Source organism: Lotus japonicus, chromosome 6, assembly GCF_012489685.1.
Source record: "Lotus japonicus ecotype B-129 chromosome 6, LjGifu_v1.2".
NCBI classification, from domain to species: Eukaryota; Viridiplantae; Streptophyta; class Magnoliopsida; order Fabales; family Fabaceae; genus Lotus; species Lotus japonicus.
The window spans coordinates 63,535,024-63,561,338 of NC_080046.1; the positions used below are offsets into that span (position 1 = coordinate 63,535,024).

The window sequence follows — 26,315 nt, forward strand, 5'->3', positions numbered from 1 at the left end:
CCAGCTCAACCCACCCTAGTATATGTGGGTTAGGGCCAAAAAAACCATGTGAGTTTAGAGCCCAAAGGCCCACAGGGCCAAAATCCAATGAAGCCATGTGAGTTTAGAGCCAACCATGGCCCTAAACAAATAAATAAAATTAATTCAAAATCAAATAAGCCATCCCAGCCCACTCTATGAACTTGTTCATCCATTTGGAAAAACAACTCACTCCCAATAAAAATTAACATAATAATTTGAACACTCCTTAGTTCATTTGGAAAACGCAAGCCTTGTCTAGTTTACCACATATAGTACAGGAAAAATTATTGAATGCATATTTGTAGATTGGTCAGAAAATTTCAGTGACTTTCACAAACTCATTGCCCCATATCTAACATCATGATCTGATATAAAGCATTCTAATTTGCTACTTTCAAAACACCACGAGGAAGTTAGATTAAATCATTATCTTCTAGGCAATTAGAGCTTTCAAAACACCAAAAGATAATGAAATCCCTGAAACGACATAGTAGCTGATAACTAGAAGTACAATACAGGTTAATTAATCACCCTATTTCAGGATTGCATGTCTTCTGCAATCTCATTTGATACATTATTATATTATTTGAAGAAAGATTCAAAGTATTATATATGAGAAAAAATCAGATTTAGCTACATCCAAGATGTGAGGGGGGACATTTCCCACCCAAACAGAACTAGAACGAGCTAGATTGGCAAGATAGTGAGCCACACAGTTCTGTTTCGTAAAAACATGAGAAGAACTAGAAATCCTCATATGAATAGCCATAAGATGACAATCCTCTATCAGTAAATGCAGCTCTGGGAGTCCTTTTCCTGAGAGATATGAATTAGCCACAGTAAGAGAATCTGTCTCAACCTGCAAACCCATGAAACCATGCTTTAAAACCAGCTCCAAAGGCCATTGGAGAGCCATTGATTCCCCTGTAGTGATATCCACCCGTGGCCTAATTGAATGAGAAGCAGCCAAATCATTATTCCTGACAACACAGCCAAAGCCCAAAAGATCATCTTCTAGACTTGCGTCTTCATTTGATACATTGAATTGAGTGGAGTAATTTCTACATTTGTTAGTGTTAGACAGCTAGCTAGGTTGCATTTCAGAAGCCAGAAGCAGAAATCAGAGACAACACTTGATTAATCAGCTAAAAGAGTTGGTTATTTACAGACCAAAATCAATTATATAGGTAACTAGATGGAGAAAGCTACCTAGAATAACAATGGCCAAAACACATGGAAAAAGAATAATTTAATTATCTATAACAAATCATTTCCACAGTTCAGACACCTCATGTACAAGTACAATCATAAAATTGATTACAATTGTTAATGTTGAAGGATAATTATTCTTCAGATAATCACAAATTAATTACAAATTGCATGATCACGGAACTCACCGGATGAAGCTGCAAGAATAAACCTGGTGGGGCAACCTCCATGCCTCAGATTGACTGAAGCACATGTCATCCAGGTCCTCACTCGTACACCAGCTGCATTTTGGATTCTGCGAGCACTGGGACTGAACCACTAGCTCACCACAGTTGTCCTCAGAAATTCCACGGCCATGAGAGGGTTGAGAGAGAGGAGGAAGGAGAAGGACAAGAAGGAGGAGGGTTGGGACCAAAGGAGGAAAAAACGCCATGAATGCAATGAAACATTTTCCCAATGAAACTCTGAAAGTCAAAATAGTAGCCACTGAGATTGGTTAGGGAGTTGGGTTTGGAGCCCCACCCCTTAGGCTTTGCACCCCACTAAACTAGATACGGAATTTAAATTTCCATATCAATACGGAAAATAAAATTCCGTATCTATTTTAGTATATAATGAATGGTTGAAAATGTGACATGCATACTTAAATACAGTACGTTAAGTTCCGTATTCAATATGGAGAATACAGAACTTTAAATTCCGTATTTGATAAAGTGGGGTGCCAAGCCCCATAAGTGGGGTGTCAAACCTAACTCCCGATTGGTTATCGCCGCTACATGACAAATTCAAATACACCATAAAGGTAAATAAATAAATAAATGCGCTATAATGACAAATAAATTTCAGCACCATGAATGTTATTTTTCCGAAGCATAAAACAAAAAACACCATGAATGTTAAAACGTTAGACCAGACACCGGCCAATTAGTGGCTAAGTAACTTGGATTTGATTTGCACGCATTACAGTTTTGTTGGGTGAGTTAAAATACATCAAAAAAAGAAGATGACACCGTGGAGCTGGCTCAGCCTTAACAGTGTGTAATAGTCATAACATGAAACTCTAATAGCATCTTTATCCATCACATTCACTAGAGTGTTTACACTTTATTCTTTACAATTTTTCATAGTGTCACATCTTTTAAACCACTTACTAATTTTTTACTCCAACCCAAAAACTCTTAAAAGTTTCTCTGTAGACCCCACAATCAACTACATACTTTGGGTGATTAAATGATAAGCAAATATAATACTTTAAATGAACATATTTATGAAAGACACATGAGAGATAAGTGTCTACACTATCACACTCAAATTAGACAAGGTGGAAGAACAGTTTCTCTCCAATAGTGTGAGACACTAGTGAGAGAGTTTCTTTAGTGTGAGACACTCCCATTGGAGATACTCTATAGGATAGATCTCACACATCTAAATTAAAGAACTATTGGAGATAACCTCATTAGCTTTCAGGGATCCATCTAGATTTATAATTTTTTAGAGAAGAGAAAAGTTTGAGGGAGGAGGAAGTCCTTAAAAAGTTAGTAATAGAGTATAATGTGAAGTTATGAACAATTTAGGTGAGTATGAGGGGAGAGAACTTATAATTCACAATTTAAAGATAAATCAAAGCGGTTTCGTTTAAAATATTATTAGGACTATCCATCGGATGAAAAATATTAAAACACCAGATCCGCCATCGACTATTCAGTGACTACATTGAGTTTCCCACTTCGGTATTTGTCTGGAATTTCATTATGATAGTTAGTGATAAAGCTTACTAAATTCCTTCCACTTAGGGATGGCAATGGGTCTCGGACCCATATGGTACCCACAAAAAATACTCACTATGGGTAGAGTAAAAACCCGCTAGATGGGTATGGGGTTAGGTATGAGTAATTACCCGCAAAAAGTATATGAACAAATTAACTTAAGTTATAACTTTCAAACTTACTTATTTTAAAAAATATGTGAATATTTAAAGTATTCATAATCATTGCTAATTTACTCCCACTTATTTTTAAAATTAGTAAGTTAATAACCTACAACTTTATGACTATATTATAAATCCAAAATTAAAAATTAAGTTATATCTTTCTTACTTATTCATTCTAAAAAAATATATTCTTAGTTGAATGATTTTATTTGTTACGTAGATAATCTTTTGTATTTATATTAGTGTTTTTTATTTAAAAAGTTAGTCGTATTTTTTGTTTTCTATTAACAAAAAATAGTGAAAAATATATTTTGGTTAGCTAAATTGCGGGTAATGGGCACGGGTACGGGCATATAGGTACCCAGAGGGTATGGGGACGGGCATTCAAGTTGCTACCAACGCGGGTATGGGACAGGTACGGGTAATTTTTTAAAACGCGGGTATGGGGATGGGTACTATAGTACCCTATCCAGACCCTACACATTGCCATCCCTACTTCCACTAATAAAGGCTTAATTCCTCACCCAAAACGGCACCGTTATTGATTTTCGATGTTAATTAAATAATACGACTCTCAATAAAACTATCTATTTTGTTTTTTGAAAGACTCAATAAAACTATCTTTGAGTTAATTTAGAATAATGTTTTGTAACCAAAAAATTTAGAATAATGTTTCAAATGTTTCCGATGTAAAAACTTTTTCTCTAAAATTAATTTAAATAAATTTGAGAGTCAACAAAAACACTAATTGCATGTGAATTGAATTAAAAGTAAATAAAATATATTTAAATGAAATTAAAAAAATATAATGAGGATTTAGGAGAGGAAAGTTGAAGATTAAGGTTGTGCACGCAAGGGTAAACGTACCGAGAAACTCATCACTGAGAACACGCCATTGAAGAAGCCCTAATTCGAATTTCATCGCACACCCTTTTCATCTCCATCATCCAAGTTTCGTTCTTTTCGCCCAGAATTGAAATTTCCAGTGACTAATTTTATTTTTGGCTGATAATATATGTAAATATTATCATATTCAATTACACATACATGCCCTATTTTGGTGTTTGATTTAGGGATATCAATGGAGGGCACAAATTTGGACTCTCAGAATCAGGTACAAGTTGTAGAAAATTTATCTGCAAGGGTTTCTAGTTGCTCCCTTGGCAACCAGATATCCAATTCCAATTCCAATTCTTCTCTGGTAAATTTTCTCCTCTTTCCCTTACTATATATGTGTCTGTTTTGGTTTTTGTGTTATTTGTGGATGTTGACCCTTTTTTTGGGTGATTTTGTGTGTTGATGATTCACTTAAAAATGAAACTGTAAGGGGAAGAAAATTCAGGAAGCTATTCATGGCTAATTTGTGAACATGTAATATAATATATAATATATTACTTTAAGTCTTAAATAATAATCATTTTCCCTTTTTGAGACTTGGTTTTAGGTGCTCTATAGTTTATTAAATACTTTGTGTGATTGATTTGTTGTGCTTTGATATAATTGGCAGGATGATGAGGTTGTTAATAGGAAGAATCATGTTACTAATGAGCATGATGATTCGTATTCCACTGATAGCGTTGAAGGGCGTAGTATGACACCGTCCAGATTATATCCTGAAAGACCGTTGGAAAATAATAAAGATGACATGGAGTCTTTAGCTGATACTCAGAAGCAGGGGAAATACTTCTATTATGATGCTCCGCTGTATGAAGATACTGGGTCTTGGATACCGGTTTCAGTTCCACCTATGTTGGAAGATGATCACAAAGAGTGGGCCAAAGGTTTTCACACGAACGGCGGCTATTTTCCTGATGATGATATGGGATGGAGTCAATATGTTGGAGGAGAAAAGGAGTTGACTATGTGGGATGTGTTAGTGGAAATGTTACTTGTAGCTAGGGGAAAAGTGAATTCTTTGGCATCAGGAGATATTCATTCTTGTGCCATTTCATGGTTATCCAGCCATGTACTTGAACAAGCTTGGAGAGAGATGGCACAAACTCTTACTGAGGCCAACTTTGGTAATTTGAGGGAACTACTAGAAGCAGAGCCTCCAAAGTGGTTGGCGGATAGTGCTGCTGCTTCTTGTATGCTTTGTGGTGTGAGGTTTCATCCCATCATGTGCTCCCGGCATCACTGCCGGTTTTGTGGAGGAATATTTTGTGGTGAATGCTCCAAAGGACGCAGCTTGTTGCCGTCAAAGTTCCGAGTTTCTGACCCCCAAAGAGTCTGTGATGTATGCTTTGTCCGACTTGAGTCTGTGCAGCCTTATTTGATGAATGAGGTAAGTAATGCTGCTCAATTGCCAACTCACGACCTGACAGACCTCAGCACTTTGAGATCATGGGTTAATTTTCCTTGGGGACAGACCATGGAATATGAAATTTACAAAGCAGCTAACACTATCAAGGCTTATAACCGGGTATGTGTACAAATTTATTATTTTTCAAGCCTAAATTTCCTTCTGAAGCTGAAACTATCTGTGATTCATGCTAATTATTGTGGGGTTTACATCTTTAGTGGAATATATTCCGATGCTTACCTGAACTAGAAATCAATTAAAAGTGTCTGTATGTATATCATGTGATGTTGACATCATCTTGTAATTTTTAAGGTTCTTGATGGTATTGTTTATGTCAACATGTCATGGTTGTGTAGGTCTACTATGTATTTTATTTCTGAAAATGTGTTTTACTTAATGAGGAATTTCAACTTTTTCAGGTTGGTTATTTAAAGCCTGAGAAGTCAATTCCAGATGTCATTCTAAGGCATGCAAAAGGCCTCGCAATTATCACTGTGGTCAAAGTAGGAGTGATGGTTACTTATAATATTGGAACAGGACTTGTCGTTGCACGTAGAGAAGATGGTTCATGGTCTCCGCCATCTGCCATTTCCACATGTGGTGCGGGATGGGGGGCTCAGGTGAAATAACAAATCTGTAACAATACTGACTGAACACTCTAAATAATGATGTGGTTGTCCATATGGATTGAAAGCCAAGACTCTCACTATATGCTGCACATTCTGTTTCCAGCCTGCTCTAATACCAGAAGATTTTATTTTGTTGAACTCTAGCAAAAAAAAAATTCCTAGTAACTTCTGATCAAATATGCTGATAATTTTTTACAATTTCATCTTGTTTAAGAAAATGGTTTCTGATTTCATTTTCATCTTTCACTAATAGTTACTAAAGTATTGTCATATTTTCAATTTCTTTATTTTCAAGTACTGAACGGGAAAACATACTAAAACTCAGTGCTAAAACTTTCAGGCCTGAAGTTTTTATATGAATCTTCATTTAATATTATTCTATTTACTCCTCAACTGTGCAAAGCACTGATTCCAACTTCCTACTTCTCATATGCAGCTGTCTCAAGGTTTTACTGATTCCTATTTATTCCATTCATGTCTTCTTAAGTGTTTAACTTATTTTTTCCACCTCACAGGCTGGAGGAGAGTTAACTGACTTCATTATTGTTCTGAGAACAACTGAAGCTGTCAAGACATTTAGTGGTAATGTACATCTTTCACTTGGTGCTGGTCTGAGTGCTGCAGTTGGCATTGCGGGAAGGGCACTTGAAGCTGATGTTCGAGCTGGTGATGGTGGCTATGCTGCTTGTTATACATACAGCTGCAGTAAAGGTATACTTATTTGGGATCATTTTGTGTACTGACCCCCTACTTATTTTTGGTCATTATGCAACTTGACCTTTTCTCTGCTCAATGGGAATATTTCTTAGCCTGGTAGTGCAATATACACTCTAGTCTCTATGTATAGGATCATTTGATTGCTTTGGTTTCATGAACCAATTAATGCAAACTTGAACTGGAGTACTGCAAAATATTGCTTTGCAGTTCATGAAAATTCTAGCTATGGAAAATGCTGTGTTTTTGTTTTGGGGGGGGGGGGGGGGTGACTGTGATATTTAATTATTTATGTTCACTTGAGGGTAGCATTTGACCATTATATTGCTTGCAGGTGCATTTGTTGGATGTTCACTTGAAGGAAGTATTGTCATCACTCGCACTCAAGAAAATTCTCGTTTTTATGGCAGCCAGTCTATCACTTCAACAGATATACTTCTTGGCTCGCTGCCTAGGCCTCCTGCTGCCGCCATTCTCTACCGTTCTCTTGCAGATTTGTATGGGAAGCTTGATGGTTAATTGAATGGTTCAATGTCACACTTCATTCCTTTTTCATTTTGAACATTGGCATTGAAGAAAATTTGTACAGATGCTAAGTCCCACTCAAATTGTAAAGGTTCTCTTCGTGTCATTATTTGTCATGTAAATAAATGCAGATGTAAATATTGTGTACTCTGCGTTGACCAAGATGGAGGATTGGTGACTTGTTTTAAGGTTAATTTTATATAAAGTACTATAAGTTTAATCTCTGTGCATGTACAAGAAATTCCCAACAGGAAGTTAAAATGCTTCTCTGGTCATCAAGAAGTCAAGTTGATTAGTTCTGAACCATACGAGTGCAATTAACATATAAATGATCCTTTCTTGTATTTCAGCTTAAAAATAATTTCTAGTCCAACCAAACGAACATGATTTTGATGGATTGCATAATAGACAATCTGCTGCAAATAGCTTTTCATTTTGATTTTTTACAAATCTGTATGGTAAAGCCATGTCCATCAATGTTTATTTTTTACCACTAATCACAAGAAAGGCGTACCATATAAAAAGGTATACTCTTATTCATTGATGTCCATGTCCTATGATATAAAAAATGTTTAAATGTAGCCAAAAGAAAATTTCAAAACTCCCAGAGCCTATTTCTCTGACCTATTTTGATCAAATTGAGGAAGAAACGTGGTGTGATCTTCTTAAGTCTCCCAAGTATGCTCTTCACAGATTGATTAAGGGCAACATATAAAGGGAACTGCATCATAGCAAATATACTGACAGGGAAGAACGCTGCGCAATATGTCAGGATTGAAGTCCATCTGTCATTCTCTAACTTGATGTTGATCAGAATTGTTGCACTGAATGATAGCATGGTTGTGGCCATGGAGAAGAAGAGAAAGGCAAAACCTGCCATTAGTTTCCGCGGGAGAGACTTCCGAAAATCCCGCATCTCACAGGGTGATGTCAGGATTGAGAGGAACATGACCACTGAAGCAAATGAACTCACCAGGGCTATAATATCCATGACCGTGAACACCAGAAATATAGCATGGTGGAGAAATCTAGGGAGGCCAGTAATGTCGTCTGTGCCACCAGGGACAGTGTAAGCTGCTGCAAAGACAACAGTGGCTACAAGGACAGCTACCGCAGAACATGACTGTGCTGTTTCTTTTATCCATTCACGAGCATCCTTCAGCAGTTGTTCATGCTTCTCTTCAAAGAGTTCCCATGCTGTTTCGTTGCTCTTATTGTTGTGAATGATGTAATGGTAAGGGAGTCTTTTTTCTATGCGCTGTTTATGTATAGAATTGGAAATCAGATAGAAACTTGGTACTAGGCATTAATTAGAGATATTCACAATATATGAATGTGTCAGCTATCAGATTCAGATTATCTCATGTAACATGATAGCTCATATTAAACTTCATGTCTGATTGTCTATGCTAGCTCCATCAATATTTAATAGATGTAATCCTGAATATTTTTACAAAGAAAAAAATAGACACAAAATTTCAACATGACATAGTCATGTGAATTCTTAACAATAAAGATCCTAATCCCCTAGCTATGTTAATTTCATTTAACTTTCACCTCCATTTATCTTTATCTTTGTTATGATCATATATGCTTAATTTTTCTTTTTTGTTAACAAGAGTTTGAGTGGCTTTAGTTCTGGTCACCACCACAGGTCAGAGCATGACTCTAGAACCATAACTTGCTTACAGAGGTACTTAGAGATAACCCACCAAAACAACCTTTATATCAGCAGTGAGAATCAAACACACAACCTTCTGAGAGGAAGTGATTCATCCTTACTACCGAGCCAACATGTGTTTGCTATATGCTTAAAATTTTGAATGAACACATGATGCATTGAATTGGGAAGCAAGAGGAGATTATGTGTAAATGTCATTTCTGATTTTGAGATGATAAAAAAGTTAATTGCTTACTTCAAACCAATGCAATTCCTCTTGCAATTGCAGAGCATAACCAGGTTGGCTCCCCCCTATAAACTCTGCAGTGTAGTGAAGCACAGTGTTACTTTCCTTGTCTATTTTGCCAGCAAGACGTCTCACCATTTTCAATTTCTTCAACAATCTGAAAATCTCTAGCTGACGGTGTTTAACTGCCATGTACAAGATGTTCTGCTCATCTTCACTGACATGCTCGATTGATTGAGGATTCAAGCGAATTATTTCCTCAACAATCTCTACAATTCCATTGCAAGCAGCCATCAACAAAGGGGTATAAATAATGGGTTTGGTTGTTGCAGCCTCTTGTTCCTTTTGTTGCTCCTCTTGTTTTTCTTGTCTCTTTCGTTTCTTCCCTTCGTATTTCTTGGATTGATGATGTGATCTCCCCATTGAAACTGTTCTGTCCTTTGCCACATAACTATGTTGCCATGAATGGTCTGTCTTTACTAATAGCTGTACAAGTTCTTGTACCAGGTTGTGCATTTCCTTTTTTCTCCAAACTTTCGCAACCTCCTTCCATTCTGACCAAGAACATAACAATAATAATACACAAGTAACATTAGTAGAAAGAATAATTTCAGAATTCAAAAACAGAAATAGTCTAACTGGAATGGAGAAATTTATCATGAACACATGGTTGCACCTTTTGCGATAAGCTTCCACATAGTGTACCACATCCATGAAAAGGCTGCAATTTTGATTCACATTTTTATATGGTTAGATGCCTTTGCACACATATATCAAATAAGTTAACTGTTTGAATAGAGTTTAATTACTATGCACAAGTTTTACTTTTCACGCTTTCATCAAACATGAACCATTTGAAATTTTGAACTAATTTTAGAATTTGGTTAGCTTATTATGTGAAATTTTACATTAGTTGATTAGAAGATCCCCTCCGTTATTTTATACACTTCTTCAAGGTGAACTCTCGAGTGCCAAGTGCCCAAGTGCCAACTAATACATAAATTGTGTGTTTAGTATGTATTTTAACCTATTTAACACAAACCTGAGAGTTTCCTCTGAGATTGAAGTGGTTCAAGCTTCATTGGATATTGATACGGTTCAACTATATCCTTTTGGCCGCTTTCCAAATCTTTTCCCTTTTTAGTACCATGCTTACAATTTTGAATAAAGTATCTTTCATCTTGATAATCAGGAACCACTGCAACACGATATTATAACTATAAGCTAAATTTGCTATATAATCTATCAGAGCATTCCCTTAATTTATCAAATGTCTGATTGGTTCGAGTGGTACATGAATGCATGTTTTAAGTTCAAATATTGTGTATGGATTACAAAGCCCACTAATCAAAGATAAAGTTAGCAGAGATTTACAAATATATATGAACTTTTTGAAGATCCCCATTTGAGTTTGACTCTTAAATGCTGATGGCATTTTAGCTAGCAATTGTAGAGTTGTCAATTCATGGTCTTCCTTTAAATAAGCGAGCTCACCATACCTTTTCAATAACCATAATGCTGTGCCTGCATTGAAAACAATCAGCTAGCTAATTTCTTTTTCTTCACCAAAGACAACAGAATAACGAAAAGATCAAGGAACAATGTTAACTTGGGCAAAATTTTCCAAAATAGTAATGCTATTCAGCATGAATGGTTTTGTATGAGAGTATCACCAAACAAAAATAACCAATCAAGAATGGATAAATGCTTAATGGTATTTTGAATTAAACTCCTCTTTAATTTTAAGGTTTTGATACATCAATACTCATTTTTTCTTCTATCACATTTTAATACCAGATTTTTCTTGATCTAAAATTGAGAAAGATAATTTAAAATACTTTATTTTTATGGATAAAAACCAAATTAAAATTTAAAAATAGTAAAATGAAATCAACATCAACATATGGTTTTGAGTGTATATTCAATTAACATCCTTTTAACATCAGATTTTAACCTCCGCAAAGATTAGCGACGATTAAAATCCGCCACTTAGCAAGTGTTAACTGAATTCTGCTCAAAACCGTATGTCCGAGTAATACTAACTATCTAGAAAAAGCACTATATTGTGTGCATGCATGTGTGTGTGCCTGCAGAGGAATTGCAAGAACAGAGTATGGAGATTAAGAAGAGAGTGAAACCAAAAAATTGGTCTATGACAGTAGTGTGAAGAATGGACATCTGATCAACTTCTCTATGAAAATGGATCCTCAAGTCTATGCCTTCTTCATGAACCAAGTACTCCAACAAATCTGTTTTCCCAAGAGCAGCTGCTCTGTACACTGGAGTCTCTCCCAATTCATTTCTCATTTTCATCACTGCCTCAAACTGCTCTGTCCCTTCACCATCCTCCATCTCCAGTATTCTCCTTGTCTCCTTCGACCCTTGACCCTCGTACCTAAGTATGCACCTTGTCATTCCCACTTCTCCGGTGAACGCCACCTCGTGAAGCGGCGTGTTCCCCATCGCATCCTGCATCCTCAACACATGTTGCACATCTGACATATCCACCATTCCAAGCATTTCCTCATACATTTCTGTGCTGCCACAGTGAGCTGCATAGTGAAAAGGGGTGCTTTGTTGCAAATCAATTTGCTTAGTCACGAGATCTTTGTGTTTGCGGAAAAATTCCAGAAACCCTTTCCAATCATATCTCTTGGCCAGTATATATGGCTCTCTCATTTTTTCAACTGATCCTATAACTTGCCTTGCCATTTCTCTGTTTTTCTTTCACTCTTCACTAGCTAACTGGTAAAGAACCAATGATCTATTATGGAATTCATGGTTACAATTTGAATTTATAACATGGAAAAGGAATCAAATTTAACCCACAAGATGAAAGTGTTTTGAACATATGCCTTGCTTAGTTAATTTATAAAGTGCACAGGCCAGAATCTTCATATCTTTCACGTATGGGATTGCATAACATCCTACAGTCTCACCATGCATATCACGACTTGAGAGTGGATATAAATAATTTATCGTTCCATACATAACACGCTATCATTAACAATGGCAATGATGAGCAAGGAAATTAAACTTCATTCACAATACAAGAGAGAAAGGAAGAGAACATTGCCAAATCTTTGCGTGTTGTTATCGATAGTATGGTGGGTCGTCGATAAATTAGTCAAAATCGTCATTAACATTTGAAGTCATTGATAAATTTGACCATTAATAACGAATGACTATTGATAGTGTTTGCTACAGTAATCTTTTATTGATTTATTTTTTAAAAAATAAAATGAATAAAAAATGGAGAATAGGAAATAAAACAAAATTTATAACTAATAATAAAATTAATTAATGAAATAATTTCTAAATGAAATAAAAAATCCAAAATTAACTAAGAGGCTAGTTCTTTGAACTATACCTCCATGGAATGCTCCACACCATCAAAGTTACGATCATCCTCATCCTCCTCATGTTAGTCTTGCTCATAACCAGATTGAGCAATACCACTAGTAGGAGCTAGCAACAACCACCTAATGCAAAAGTGCAAGCTCTAGAGACAAACTCTAGAAGGTAGCATTCATGTGGAACTTTTGCTAGTCCATAGCCATGTTGGGCTTTGTGAATTGTGAGTGTCTCATAACATCATCATGTTCGGTTGTTGAAGCATCTTATTGTCATTTCGGAGCTTCTGCAACATCTATTGTATCTCATGGATCAGCTACTGCAAACCCAGAGTCGAACTAGGAGAAGCTAGCGATACCTTAGTAATTAGTGAATGTACATTTCCACTATGATAAAATTGACATTTGCGCTTGTTCTAAGTCGTGTCAATCCATAATTAACACTAGTGGAGGAGTCAACCTCCGTTGAAATGATAATGAACAAATAAAATTAGAATCATATATAACATATCATAAGTTACACTTTATTATAAAATGAACAACTGTATTTGCTACGTCTCAACAACTCTCCTATCGACTTTAGTCTTGTCATTCTTCCGTGTGTGCGTGCGCGCCAAAAAACCTAATTCACAGGGATATTTGTACCCAATTGTCTCGTCTTAAAATAATTCATAGAGCAAAATTAAACATACATAATATAAATATAATGTGAATTTACAAAAATCTTACTAATCAATGAGTATGCTCGTTAACTGAAATGGAGCTATGTGAAGTGACCTTATTATATGAGGCTCCATTCTTCTTGGTATGGTGTTCTTCATGAACACCTTTGAAACAAGAGGAATGGCGCAAAAGACAATCTAATGTCGGGTTGCCAATCCGATGAGGTTACTCACCCCACGTTCACACATCCCTAAACATGTTACATGTGATGTGAGGTTTTATAGTCAAAATTCCTCATTCATTTATGAGTTGATATAGTGGTTCAACACTTTATTCATTAAAAAAGCAATTAGAATTTGAATTTCAACTTTTATAAATGGAAAAATTCATTGATTAACCCTCTACCGCTTAGTGCGCTACTTGCCCTAATCGTGGAGCGATTAATTACTATAAAGGTACTTTGGCTATGACAAAAAGATAAGCTTAATTGTCTCAACAAAGTCGAAATGAAGTGAGTGCAAACTCCTCAAATGCAATTTTCTCCTCCATTATACCCTCACCGCTCCTTCATCACTGTTCCCATGGTCCACGTCGCCGTATCCAACCCGAGCTCTTCGACCTGGCCGGCATGAAGCTTTTGAACGAGGAATTTGTTCTGCGCCGTAGCTGCATGCTGCTACATGGAAGCGAAATTGTTTCATCTCTGCTTTTGTTTAATGGTGAAATCTGAACTATGCATATGGACTTGTTGAATTGGGTAGTAGTCATAAATTAAGACTAACAAAAGCTCTTACAAATGATTTCTTTTAGGTACTGCATCTGGTAAATGTTACAAATTCACCATTCACTTATAAGAATCCAATCTCTCTGACTACTATTGGCTTGCAGGTGAGTTACTCTATTTTGAACTAGAGATCATGCATTTTTTTCAGAAGTAAAGCTCTTATTATATCTCATATGAAATACTTTTGTTGAGAAGTCTCACATTGACTTGAGATATGATCAAAATAGCCCTTGTATATAGGAAGACAATCCTCAACTCTTTAACTAGCTTTTGGATTGAGTTAGGCCTCCCTTATTCTAATAACTTTCTTATCACAATATGGGCCCAGTGGAAGTTAAGTATGGGAATGTTCAAGTTTAGATTGATTTATGTGCTGGTATAGAATTTAATTCCAATAAAAACAACATCACTACTGTCTGCAAATTCCTGCTTAGGAAGCTGCAGCCATGCCCCTATCTTTGTCATCCACTATTTTGGATGATTTTATTTCATAATACGAAATCTTGTATATGAATTAATAATTTATATCTATATTTTCCGATTTATATTTTATCTGGTTTTCTGTCACTGCCCTCTATAGTGCAAGTTTATTTCATCATCTGAGGTGCAGGCCATAACAAGGCATATTAGTATCATGACTTTCAACCTTAAAAACAGTTCCATGAAGGAGAACTTGCTTAGTATTCTGTGATTTAACAACACAGAATTTAGGGTGAAACTCAAAGAACATATTATTATCTTGAGCAAATTTACCAACTCTCAAGACATTTTTAGTAATATGTGGAACATGTAAAAGGTGTTTGAGAGTGACTGAGTGAGGTGGATTAGAAGAGGAAAGAAAGGAAGTGGAAGTGTGGAACCACTAGTGTTAATAGGCAGACCTTGTCCATTGCCAATGAGAGTTTGATCAAGATCCTCAAAAGACTCATTGTGTTCAACTTTCTGCATTTTTGGAGTCACATGGTGGGAGGCTCCAGAGTCATGGAACCAAGTAGAAGTTACTGAAGAATGTTGTCCAGAACTAGCAAGCGTAGACTGAGGAGAATGCACCTGTCATGACTGAAACTGCACTCCCTTTTGGTTGAAAAGAATGTGTGATACTGGCCTCGGTGCTTGAGTAAACACTGGCTGATTCTGCCAATTGTTCTGACGGGAGTTAAATTGCTGATTGGACCTTGTGTTTGGCTGAGAATTAGGTTGCTGAGAATGCCAGTTATGAGGAGAAGAAAATTGTGGAGAGTAGAAATTCTGATCAAATCTGTGAAAACAAACAGAAGCTGTGTGTCCACACTTGAAACAGACTTGGCGTTGAATTGCTCCGCGGAATCCTCCATGTCACCTCTACCAAAGCAACCCCGACTGCGGAAATTGGGGGGTCGACCACGATCTAAGAAGTTAACAGAGGAAGAAGAGGAATGAACATCCTAAGAATGTGCTTGAGCAACATTGACTGAGAATCACGATCTGCATCCGTGCAATACTTCGGTAGAATATGAGGATTCTCTAGAAAAAGATGAAGACAAAATGAGTTGTAATAACAGGATCCACCTGTTGCTTCCGTAGAAGGAAATTCTTGTCATCATGTTTATCCAAATTCGAATGAGAAAACAAAGACAAAGAGAAAAGTGAAGTAGCTGAAGAAATCGGCGTCGCAGCAAGAGAAGGCGTATGTGGTAGGCGGTGGCGGTGGAGTGGGAATTAGGCTCTTGATACCATGAAGAAGTTCGAAGAAGAGAGGAGAGAATATTTCATATTCTGAATATCATTCTCATTAGAATTAACCGAGGTTACATTGAAGTACACCATTTATAGGTGGATAACTGAATCATCTAAGCTAACTAACTGAACAGTTGTTTAACAGCTTACAACAACTAACAGAAAGCAAACAGCCGCCTAGAGTGTATGATCCAGTGTGTGCAAGTGAACAGTGTGTATATACACTGACACCAATACCCGGTGAAAAAAATAAATTATCTGATACAACCCCATCCAAACCCAATAACACAGTGCAAGATGAGAAGCCACAACAAATTAACACTGCCCCACCTCCATAAAGTCTAAAGCCTCCAAAGCAGCAAAAAAGGACACCAGGCGGAAATTATAAGGAGGATTTAACAATCCTTCAACTGTTTTTTTTTTCTCATCTTTTCCCCAGAGTCTATTTCTCCGACTTCTATTGACCAAATTGAGGAGGAGACCGAGGCGTGATCTTCTTAAGTCTCCCAAATATGTTCTTCACACATTGATTAATGGCAACATATAAAGGGAACTGCATCATAGCAAATATGCTGATGGGCAAGAATGCTGCACAATACGTCATGACTGAAGTCCAATTGTTCTTCTCTAACTTGATGTTGATCAGAACTGTTGCACTGAATGATAGCATGGTTGTGGCCATGGAGAAGAACAGCAAGGCAAAACCTGCCATTAGTTTGCGAGGGAGAGACTTCTGAAAATCCCACATCTCACAAGGTGATATGAGGATTGAGAGGAACATGACCACTGAAGCCAATGAACTTACAAGGGCTACAATGTCCATGACCAAGAACACTTGGAATATAGAATGCTGAAGAAATCTAGGGATGCCATTATTGTCTGTGCCTCCAGGGACAGTGTAAGCTGCTGCAAAGACAACAGTGGCTATAAGGACAGCTACTGCAGAGCATGACTGAGCTGTCTCTTTTATCCATGCTCGAGCATCCTTCAGCAGTTGTTCATGCTTCTTGTCAAACAGTTCCTGTGCAGTTTGTCTGCTCTCGTTTTTGTGAATGGTGTAATGATAAGGGAGTCTTTTTTCTATCCGCTGAAAAGTACAGAATTGGAAATTAGATGGATATGTTAATTATTAACATTATAGGGTCATTTCTCATATTGTGATATATGATAAAAAGGCTAATTACTTACTTTGAACCAACGTAACTCCTCTTGCAATTGAAGAGCATAACCAGGTTGGCTTCCTCCTATAAACTCTGCAGTGTAGTGGAGGACAGTATTTCTTTCCCTGTCTAGTTTTCTAGCAAGACGTCTAACAATTTTCAATCTCTTTAAAACATTGAAAATCTCTAGCTGGCGGTGTTTGACAACCATGTACAATATGTTCTGCCCATCTTCACTGACATGATCGACTGACTGAGGATACAAATGAATTATTTCTTCAACAATCTCTATGATTCCATTGCAAGCAGCCATCAACAAAGGGGTATAAGTAATGGGTCTGGTGATTGCAGCCTCTTGTCCCTTTTGTTGCTCCTCTTGTTTTTCGTGTTTCATGGATGGATGATGTGATCTCCCCATTGAAACTGTTTTGTCTATTTCTATAGAACTATATTCCCATGAATTATCTGTCGCTACTAACAACTGTACTATTTTCTGTACCAAGTTATGCATTTCCTTTTTTCTCCAAACTTTTGCAATCTCCTTGCATTCTAAACAATAACAGAATAATAATATGCAAATAAACATCAGGAGAAAAAAATAATGGCAGAAATAAAAACAATCAAACTGGAATGGAGAATTCTATCATGAATAATCATGACTGCAGGTTGCACCTTTGGCGATAACCTTCCACATTGTATACCACATCCATGAAAAGGCTGCAATTTTGGTTCAAATTTTGTATGGTTAGATTACTTTGCACATAATATAACATATAAATTACACTTGGTAGACCACAAAAGAGTAACTACACCCAGAAAAATATATAAATTCCCCTACTTTTATTCCCTCTATCTCTTCATTCTATCACCTCACATCATATATTACACCCCATCTATCACTTACCTTTCTTCTCTTTCTATCTCATTCTAGGTGTCTGCACAATTTTGGTGTACACCCGACTTTGTTGTTTTTGAGTCTCGATTCATTAACACGAACCTTTCTCTTCAATCTTAATTCCACCCACTTTTTTTCTTTTTATCTCTCTTCTTTTCTTATCATATCACTTATGATATCTCTCATTTCTCTCTCAACTATCTCCATATCTCTCAAGGTGTGGGTGGAATTGGTGTGAGAATGTACTATTATTCTAGAATTTTTTAGAAGTGTCCAATAGTTTATTGAGTGTTGGGCCGCCCACAACTTCCTTCTTTCTTCTTCATCTCTTATATAGTCTTCTTTTTGTCTTGGGCCATTTTTATTGTTCAATTTCTCATATAATCTCGCTTTGCTTGCTATTTCCGTTCCAAAATAACTTTTTCTAACATTTTGATAGATTGTTATGCAGTTTGAGTGCACGTGATTTCTTTGATGTTGCGTCTATATTGTTCTGCACACCAGTCAGGTTAGTAAACGAGATTTGTTCATTATTTTTTTTTTATTTTAGCAGCAAAATAATTTTGTTTAAATGATAAAATCTTGAGAACAACTCTCTCAAGTAAGTATATCGAAAAAAACCTCCCTCAACAAAAACCCAGACTACTTAATGCAACAGACTTTAGCTTTGTTTTGATTGTTTTTGGGTAGTTTATTATGTCATTAAAGGCAATAGTTCAATCTTCATCATCTTAGTTCCACATAGAGTCACACACATATGACATGTATATATGTACTCCCGAGCCACCGCAAAGTAAATCTGTCTTTTCACTAATAACATATTTATCAAATGATGAAAAATCCTTCATAGCTTTCAAATTTGAAAGAGCTTTAGACTTAAAATTTGTATCAAGGCATGGTTTCATTGTTGATTGCCTGAGCGTCTCTGACTCCACATTCAATTCTTAACTCCACATTCTACAAAATCTTTTAAAATTGTAGTTTTTTAACCTCTAAAATTATTTTATATCTCAAATTTCCATAAGTCCCTTGACTATTTTATTATGAAGTCAAGAATTTAGGGTTGTGGATAGAAGTAAATTGGTGGGAGAACTAGATTTGGTTAATTTTAAAATAGAGGGATTTGATTTGTTCGGAAAAAAAATGAATGGATTAAAAATTACACATCGTCTAAATTAAAGGGACTAAAAGTGCAATCAATTTTAAAATGTTTGTTACCTAATTATGTGAAAATTTACATTGGAAGACCCCTTCCTTATGTATTTAGTATAATTCTTCAATTTACTGCACAAATGAATACATAAAATGTTTGTTTAGTTTGTATCTTTAACCTGAGAGTTTCTTCTGAGTTCGAGGTTCATCTATGACCTCTTGGCAATTTTCCAGATCTTTTCCTTTTCCGAAACGATCTTTATAATTTTGAAGGTAGTATTTGTCATCTTGATAATCAGGAAGCACTGCAACACGATTTTATAACTATCAGCTAAACTTGCTAATTGCTATATAAGATGATGTATAACTGTATTTTTACTCATCATACCATTCTCATACACTTCAAATATAATATAGCTATGGATTGAAACCACACTTCAAAACTTTGTTAGAGCATGTGATTTACCTGGTTTATCGAAATGTCTTATATAGCCCATGTTACCAGTACAAAAAGAAACTTAAAATATACATGTGATTTCATTAGAACATAGTTTATCAAATGCCCAAGTGCTTAGATCAAAATGGTTCTTTTAAATGTGATCTTACAAGCATGATTCAACTTTATCTTACTAAAACTGGTGTGTGTTTTTCTGCTAGGAATTATCTTTGGCACGAAAAAATAATTGTGCATAGCAGCAAGTTTAGTAAATTTTAAAATCATTAAAATAACCTATCCAAATTTTAAACAGTAAAAAATAACTGAACTCAAAATCACATTCATGTAATTCATCTCTTATCTATGTGCCATATCGCATTGCACTTTTTCTACATTCATGCTTGAGACTTGAGAGTAAATGCTCTTTATGCTACAGTTACTTTTGTCTTGAATTGGTGTGTATTGCATGTTTGGAAAATAGTTGGTTTTTCAAGTTAAATAAGAATCGATTCTTAAAAGAAGCATAAAATGAGAAGCATGCAGAATTAATTAAGAATGACCTAATGCAAATAAACATGCTATTACTATTTCTTCATCCTAGTATTTGTGCCAAAATAAGCCTACTAGTAAGAGATAAAGTTAGTAGAGATTTACGAAGATATATGAACTTTTGGAAGATTCCCATTTGAGTTTGACTCTTAAATGCAGATGGCATGTTTGCTAGCAGCTGCAGAGTTGTCAATCCACTGTCTTCCTTTTCATGAGCGAGCTCGCCATACCTTTCCAATAACAGTAAGGCTGTGCCTGCATTGAAAATCAACAGCATGACTCCAATAGAAATATATGTAACACCAAACTGGACAAATATCTCATATACACCTTATTTTTCTTCAAGCATTATTTAGAAAAGCACTATTATATTGTGTATGTCAGTATGTGTAGGAATGGCAGCGGAACCGCACCCGCGGGTACCCGCCCCGCCCCGAAACAACGGGTGAAACTCGAGGTGAATGGGTTTGTGTTCGGGTTTCATTCGATTTTGAAACCTCGGTTACCCGCACCCGACCAAACCCGAAACCCGATTCTATGTATGTATTTATAAAAATAACCTTTATATATATTTGACATAAAAGGATGCTTTAATTTTACTGGAATATGGTGGGGACTCTTTTTGTTGGCCGTGATTCCTTTGGGTGCAGGGTATTGTCGATTTGGGTTTAAGCTTGTGGGGTGGTATTGTGGTTTTATTTGTAATTGACTAATTGGTTTGGGCGTGGATGGGTTTTGCATCTGGTAGTATTGTTTAGCTAGTTGCAGATGTGCTTTTTTTTTTTTCCTGGTTTCCAGTAGGTTCTGTTTCTTTGTTTTTCCCACTTTGTATTGTAGATTTGGGTTTAAGCTAGTTAGGCTTTTGTTTTTTCCACTTTGAATTATGTTGCTATTTGGCATTGAACCTTAACCTTAGTTATCTAATTTTAATTGTAAAAGTTTAGAAACTTTATTATGAATGTAATTTAATGTAATGTTGCACAAGTTCTCAACGGGTTTTGGGTTCGGGTGTGGAAACCTGAAACCCATCGGGTGCGGGTGGTGCCTTTGCACCCGAAGTGGGTTCAGGTTCGGTTTTGCTATTTCGGGTTCGGGTTTGGGAATGGTGAAACCCGCACCCTACCCGATGCCATGCCTATATATGTGTGTGGGTAGGTGCATGCAGAGGAATTGCAAGAACAGAGTATGAAGATTAAAGAGAGAGAGAGAGAGTGGGGGGGGAGGGGGTGTGAGTGGTGAAACCAAAGAATTGATTGATGACAGCAGTGTGAATAATGGACTTGTTATCAACTTGTCGGTACAAATGGAGGTTCACGTCTATGCCTACTTCATGAACCAAGTATTCCAGCAAATCTTTCTTCCCAAGCACAGCTGCTATGTACACTGGTGTCTCTCCCAGGTTGTTTCTCATTCTCATCAGCGCTCTCTCAGACTGCTCTATCCCTTCACAATCAGCCTTGTACTCCAACTCCAGTATCCTCTTTGTCTCCATCTCGTACCTAAGGAAAAATGTTTTCTACACACTTGTTACACTTACACCAAATGAGGTGAAAGAGTAAGTGATGAAGAGTGAATGAATCATATATAACTCGTACCTAAGTATGCACCTTGTCATTCCCACTTCTCCGGTAAACGCCACCTCGTGAAGCGGCGTATTCCCCATCTGATCGTGCATCCTCAGCACGTCTAGCACTTCTAACTGATCCACCATTCCCAGCATTTCCTCGTACATTTCTGTACTGCCACAGTAAGCTGCATAGTGAAAAGGGGTGCTTTGTTGCAAATCAATTTGCTCGGTCAAGAGATCTTTGTGTTTGCGGAAAAATTCCAAAAACCCTTTCCAATCATATCTCTTGGCTAGTATATATGGCTCTCTCATTCTTCTAACTCGCCTTGTCATCTTCCTCTCCATTTTTTCTATCACTCCTTCACTTACTAACTGGTAGCACCAATGATGTATGGAATTCATGGTTACAATTTGAATTTATAACATGGAAAAGGAATCAAATTTAACCCTCAAGATGAAAGTGTTTTGAACATATGCCTTGCTTAGTTGCTTAGTTAATTTATAAAGTGCCCAAGCCAGAATCTTCATATCTTTCACGTATGGGATTGCATAACATCCTATAGTATCACCATGCATATCATGACTTCAGATATTTTTTTTTTTGAAAAGCAACAACCACCTGATGCAAAGGCGCAAGTTCTTGTAATAAGCTCTACAAGGTAACATTCACATGGAATATTTGTTTGGTCCATAGTCATGTTGGGCTTTAAGAGCGATCGTACCTCTACTCTATCATGTTTTTCTGTTGAAGCGCCTCATTGTCTCTCCACAACTTCCAATATCTCTCATATCTTAGAGCTCAGCTGTTGTAAACCCAGAGTTGAGCTAGGTAAGGCTCGCGATACCTTAGTAAGTGAATGGACATTTTCAATAATGTGACATAAACTCAACCTTTGCGCTACCCCAAGCCCTGTCAATCCATGCATGATACATATATAATGTGAATTTACAAAACTCAAAATAACAAATAAGTTTGAAATTTTATCAATTAGCTAGGATGCTCATCAGTTGAAATGAAGCTATGTGAATTGACCCCATTCTATGAGGCTCCATTCTGCTCGGCATGATGTGAAATCTTCAAGAACACTTTCGAAGAGCAATGGGGAAAAGGAAACATGTCGAGTTGTCAATCCAATGCGATTTCTCACCCCGCCCTCGTGCATCCCTGAACATGTTAAATATGTGATGTGAGATCTTACCGTCAAAATTCCCTAATATGAGTCGCATGGTGAAGGAGTCATCCACATGAACTCGGCAAATTAACATTGCTAGTAATTAAATAAAAATGTTCACGCATTAATTGAAAATTTGTAAATATTTCATAACAACTATACCATAAACTTGTTAAATTACTCGTCACAATTCTAAACCTTCATGCAAATGCTAAGACTAGATAACAATAAAACCTACAATGGAGTTACATGGTTGAAAAATAGAGTAAAATACATGCACTCACTCTAGGTTTGTTTCACTCTACTTTATTCTTGTCTAAAATATACACTTTACCCCACCCTCTTCAGCTTTTGCGACAAAATATCAGAATCGATCACAAAAACCGAATAGTAAAGAAAAATTAGCGATGGATTTTACAAAAGGACATTTTCCGTCGCCAAAGTTGTTATGAATTTAAATTCATATATTTTAGCAACGAATTATATTTTCATCTCTAAAAGCCGTCGATAATCTAAAATGTTTATTAAACTTTACATGTATTCACGAATTTTGGAGATGGAAAAAAATTCATCACAATATAGGAAGGAATTCTGTTTGTTCTGCTGTTACTTCTGTATGATGAATTCATTTGCTGTTGATGATTGAGAGGAGAATTTATAGCATGTATAAGATTTCACACCACATTTGGCTCTATTGACCTTGCTTTCCCCCTTTATTCTGTGAAATGTGAAATTTGTAAATCATGTTGATGTTGAACCAGAACAGGACATAGGGTAAAAAACTACAAGCAAGATCTATCACCAGAAGAACTATAACTCATGCTTCTCATCACTCTTGTTTACACACCCTTTTTATTTTATCATACATTTGAGTGAAGTGATATATTTTTTTCTTATGCAGCATAACCCTCCCTTAACTGGAAGGACCTCCGCCTTCAACAACCTGCCAATTAACTGTGAGCCTATCCCTGCCCTTCTACTTTGTGGTGTTAAAAGTTTCTTGTTCAGTTATTTATCAGCACCCATAGGATCTAAATTTAACATGGCCCTTTTTATTTGGGTCGAGGGTCACAGGTCATCTTGGGTTAAAAATCTTAGGAGCAAAGAATTAAGGAAGATTGGATATGGCAACTAGACGTGTTTGTATGAAAATATGGAAGTTTAGATTGATTTATGTGCTTGTATAGAATTTCTGCAAATTGCTGCTTAGAAAGAAGTAGCCATGCCCCTGTGTTTGTCATCCACTATTTTGAATGATTTTATTTCATAATACTAAGTCTTGTATATGAATTAATAATTTATGTATTTGAAATGATAATTTATATCTACATTTCTCTAATTATATTTTACCTGTTTTTCTGTCACTACCCTTTGTAGTGCAAGTTTATTTCATCATCTGAGGTGCAGACCATAAAAAGGCTTATATCATGACTTTTAACATTAAAAACAGTGAAAGTGTCAGATTTTGATCTTAACAAATAGATCCCGTTGAACTTTGAAAAAGTATCCACAAAGGTAACAAAATAGGAGAAACCACCTATAGAAGCAAAGGGAGCAGATCCCCACAAGTCACTGAAAATTAGCTCTAAAGGAGAGGAGTAAACAGTAGTAGACCAAAAGTCAAAGTCAGTTTTATTTGGCAAATGAATATTACAAAGTTTCAGAACATGCCTCAAAGTAGCAGCATTAGGATGACCTAACCTTTGATGCCACAATGTAAAAGAAGAAGTACTAGGAGAACTAGAAACTGAGTTTACAATAGGAAACTTAACAGAACCAGCATGTGACTGAGGAGTACGCAGATCTGAAAAACTGATACAAGCCATCCCTGCCTACAGTTCCATGAAGGAGAACTTGCTTAGTATCCTGTGATTTAACAACACAGAATTTAGGGTGAGACTCAAAGAAACATATTATTACCTTGAGCAAATGTTCTGACACTCAAGACATTTTTAGTAATATGTGGAACATGTAAAAGGTGTTTGAGAGTGACTGAGTGAGGTGGATTAGAAGAGGAAAGAAAGGAAGTGGAAGTGTGGAACCACCAGTGTTAATACTTAATAGGCAGACCTTGTCCATTGCCAATAAGAATTTGATCAGGAACCTCAAAAGGCTCATTTTGTTGAACATTCTGCATTTGTGGAGTCACATGGTGGAAGGCTCCAGAGTCATGGAACCAAGTAGAAGTTACAGAAGAATGTTGTCCAGAACTAGCAAGCATAGCCTGAGGAGAATGCACTTGTCATGACTGAAACTGCACTCCTTTTTGGTTGAAAAGAATGTGATACTGGCCTCGGTGCCTGAGTAAACACTGGCTAATTCTGCCAATTGTTCTGAAGAGCTGATTGGACCATGTGTTTGGCTTAGAATTACGTTGCTGAGCATGCCAGTTATGAGGAGAAGAAAATTGTGGAGAGTAGAAGTTCTGATCAAATCTGTGAAAACAAACAGAAGCTGTGTGTCCATACTAGAAACAGACTTAGCAGTTGGCATTGAATTGCTCCGCAGAATCCTCCTTGTCTGTGACCACCTCTACCAAAAGCGACCACACCGTAGAAATTGGAAGGTCGACCACCATTGAACTGGCCAGCAGTGAAGTTTACAGAGGAAGAAGAGGAATGAACATGCTGAGAATGTGCTTGAGCAACACTGACTGAGAATTCTGGAGTAGGCTTCTTTTGCCTATCAATGCGAGCTTCTTGAGCAAGAAGCAGAGACTCAATTTAATCAATTGAGAGAGAGTTATACTTGTTATTAGAATTTGGGAGGCCTAACTCTACCCCAAAAGCTAGCTCAAGAGGTGTGGATTGTCTTCCCATATATAAGGGCTATCTTGGCCATATCTCTTGTCAATGTGATTCTTCTCAACACGTGTTGTTCGTATGAACTAGGTTCACCAAGGCTTCATAATCAGATGAAAAACCTTCTAGAATTACATCAACAGTTTCTTTAGAAGAAACTGGATCTCGAATAGTGGACTGCGAATCAGAGATTGATTTAATGCAAAGAAGATGATCTCCAATTGAGCGATTCGAAAGACAAGAATTACGAAGCTCAGTTCGCAGCTGCCTAGACTTTGCCTCAGTTTTGGAGTCGAAGTGAGAGTGAATCTTCTCCCAAATTTGATAAGGATGATGACACCTAATCATGCGTGTAAGGATTGGACTCATAACAGTTGATTGATTCCACGGCAAGAAGAACACATCCTGTTGCTCCCAAGAAAGGTATTCAGCAGAGACGGTACCAGAATCACGATCTGCATCTGTGCGATGCTTCGTTGAAATATGAGGATTCTCCAGAAAAAAAGATGAAGACAATGAGCTGTAATAACAGGATCCACCTGTTGCTTCCATAGAAGGAAATTCTTGTCATCATGTTTGTCCAAATTCGAACGAGAAAACGAAGACAAAGAGAAAAGTGAAGGAGCTGAAGAAATCAACGTCACAGCAAGAGAAGGTGTAGGTGGTAGGTGGTGGCGGTGGAGTGGGAATTAGGTTCTTGATATCATGAAGAAGTTCAAGGAAGAGAGGAGAGTATTTCATATTCTGAATATCATTCTCATTAGCATTAACATTGAAGTACATCATTTATAGGTGGATAACTGAATGTGATACAGTTATCATAGAAGCTA

General features: G+C 36.7%; 4 protein-coding genes and 1 long non-coding RNA gene across 10 annotated transcripts; 2 read left to right on the forward strand and 3 right to left on the reverse strand.

Moving 5' to 3' along the window:
* Positions 1–506: 506 nt before the first annotated feature.
* On the reverse strand, positions 507–4,165 carry LOC130722334 (uncharacterized). Of its 2 annotated transcripts, none has more exons than XM_057573031.1 (3): positions 4,028–4,165; positions 1,419–1,694; positions 507–968 (listed from the first exon to the last, which is right to left on the reverse strand). In XM_057573031.1, the coding sequence occupies exons 2-3, from the start codon at positions 1,661–1,663 to the stop codon at positions 620–622; spliced, it is 594 nt and encodes a 197-aa protein (XP_057429014.1). In that variant the 5' UTR covers positions 1,664–1,694; positions 4,028–4,165; the 3' UTR covers positions 507–619. The 2 variants fall into 2 exon arrangements, with proteins under 2 accessions (XP_057429014.1, XP_057429013.1); XM_057573030.1 differs by having other exon boundaries at positions 507–1,001.
* Positions 3,988–7,554, forward strand: LOC130722333 (uncharacterized). Of its 2 annotated transcripts, XM_057573029.1 has the most exons (6): positions 3,988–4,111; positions 4,234–4,361; positions 4,668–5,582; positions 5,882–6,082; positions 6,607–6,802; positions 7,140–7,554. In XM_057573029.1, exons 2-6 carry the CDS (start codon positions 4,242–4,244, stop codon positions 7,322–7,324), a joined length of 1,617 nt encoding a protein of 538 aa, XP_057429012.1. In that variant the 5' UTR covers positions 3,988–4,111; positions 4,234–4,241; the 3' UTR covers positions 7,325–7,554. The 2 variants fall into 2 exon arrangements, with proteins under 2 accessions (XP_057429012.1, XP_057429011.1); XM_057573028.1 differs by having other exon boundaries at positions 4,029–4,361.
* A 144-nt stretch (positions 7,555–7,698) lies between these two features.
* On the reverse strand, positions 7,699–11,985 carry LOC130722332 (uncharacterized). 2 transcript variants are annotated; one of them, XM_057573027.1, is made up of 7 exons: positions 11,376–11,985; positions 10,612–10,761; positions 10,280–10,435; positions 9,914–9,958; positions 9,247–9,791; positions 8,304–8,588; positions 7,981–8,154 (listed from the first exon to the last, which is right to left on the reverse strand). In XM_057573027.1, the coding sequence occupies exons 1-7, from the start codon at positions 11,947–11,949 to the stop codon at positions 8,119–8,121; spliced, it is 1,791 nt and encodes a 596-aa protein (XP_057429010.1). In that variant the 5' UTR covers positions 11,950–11,985; the 3' UTR covers positions 7,981–8,118. The 2 variants fall into 2 exon arrangements, with proteins under 2 accessions (XP_057429009.1, XP_057429010.1); XM_057573026.1 differs by having other exon boundaries at positions 7,699–8,588.
* A 3,377-nt stretch (positions 11,986–15,362) lies between these two features.
* On the reverse strand, positions 15,363–21,876 carry LOC130725763 (uncharacterized). Its single transcript, XM_057576957.1, has 7 exons — positions 21,541–21,876; positions 21,146–21,444; positions 20,051–20,200; positions 19,140–19,265; positions 17,586–17,639; positions 16,942–17,462; positions 15,363–16,840 (listed from the first exon to the last, which is right to left on the reverse strand). Exons 1-7 carry the CDS (start codon positions 21,855–21,857, stop codon positions 16,211–16,213), a joined length of 2,097 nt encoding a protein of 698 aa, XP_057432940.1. The 5' UTR covers positions 21,858–21,876; the 3' UTR covers positions 15,363–16,210.
* A 1,333-nt stretch (positions 21,877–23,209) lies between these two features.
* Positions 23,210–24,023, forward strand: LOC130726536 (uncharacterized). Of its 3 annotated transcripts, XR_009014889.1 has the most exons (3): positions 23,219–23,458; positions 23,586–23,640; positions 23,759–24,023. It is a non-coding gene; the product is annotated as an uncharacterized LOC130726536 (long non-coding RNA). The 3 variants fall into 3 exon arrangements; XR_009014887.1 differs by having other exon boundaries at positions 23,210–23,458; positions 23,586–24,023; XR_009014888.1 differs by having other exon boundaries at positions 23,210–23,348; positions 23,586–24,023.
* Positions 24,024–26,315: the final 2,292 nt, after the last annotated feature.

What these genes read in the sequence shown, in the direction of transcription:
- LOC130725763 (XM_057576957.1), bottom strand. Translation starts at nt 21,857, where the DNA reads ATGGAGAGGAAGATGACAAGGCGAGTTAGAAGAATGAGAGAGCCATAT. An exon ending in CCCCCCCACTCTCTCTCTCT is followed by an intron (nt 20,201 to 21,145) that starts CTCTTTAATCTT and finishes TTTTCAATGCAG; the next exon opens with GCACAGCCTTACTGTTATTG. An exon ending in CCAAAAGTTCATATATCTTC is followed by an intron (nt 19,266 to 20,050) that starts GTAAATCTCTAC and finishes ATCGTGTTGCAG; the next exon opens with TGCTTCCTGATTATCAAGAT.
- LOC130722333 (XM_057573029.1), top strand. Translation starts at nt 4,242, where the DNA reads ATGGAGGGCACAAATTTGGACTCTCAGAATCAGGTACAAGTTGTAGAA. An exon ending in CTATCAAGGCTTATAACCGG is followed by an intron (nt 5,583 to 5,881) that starts GTATGTGTACAA and finishes CAACTTTTTCAG; the next exon opens with GTTGGTTATTTAAAGCCTGA. An exon ending in TACATACAGCTGCAGTAAAG is followed by an intron (nt 6,803 to 7,139) that starts GTATACTTATTT and finishes TATTGCTTGCAG; the next exon opens with GTGCATTTGTTGGATGTTCA.
- LOC130722332 (XM_057573026.1), bottom strand. Translation starts at nt 11,949, where the DNA reads ATGGCAAGGCAAGTTATAGGATCAGTTGAAAAAATGAGAGAGCCATAT. An exon ending in CAAAAAGTTCATATATATTT is followed by an intron (nt 10,436 to 10,611) that starts GTAAATCTCTGC and finishes ATCGTGTTGCAG; the next exon opens with TGGTTCCTGATTATCAAGAT. An exon ending in GTGGAAGCTTATCGCAAAAG is followed by an intron (nt 9,792 to 9,913) that starts GTGCAACCATGT and finishes GTTCTTGGTCAG; the next exon opens with AATGGAAGGAGGTTGCGAAA.
- LOC130722334 (XM_057573030.1), bottom strand. Translation starts at nt 1,663, where the DNA reads ATGGCGTTTTTTCCTCCTTTGGTCCCAACCCTCCTCCTTCTTGTCCTT. An exon ending in TATTCTTGCAGCTTCATCCG is followed by an intron (nt 1,002 to 1,418) that starts GTGAGTTCCGTG and finishes CTGTGTTGTCAG; the next exon opens with GAATAATGATTTGGCTGCTT.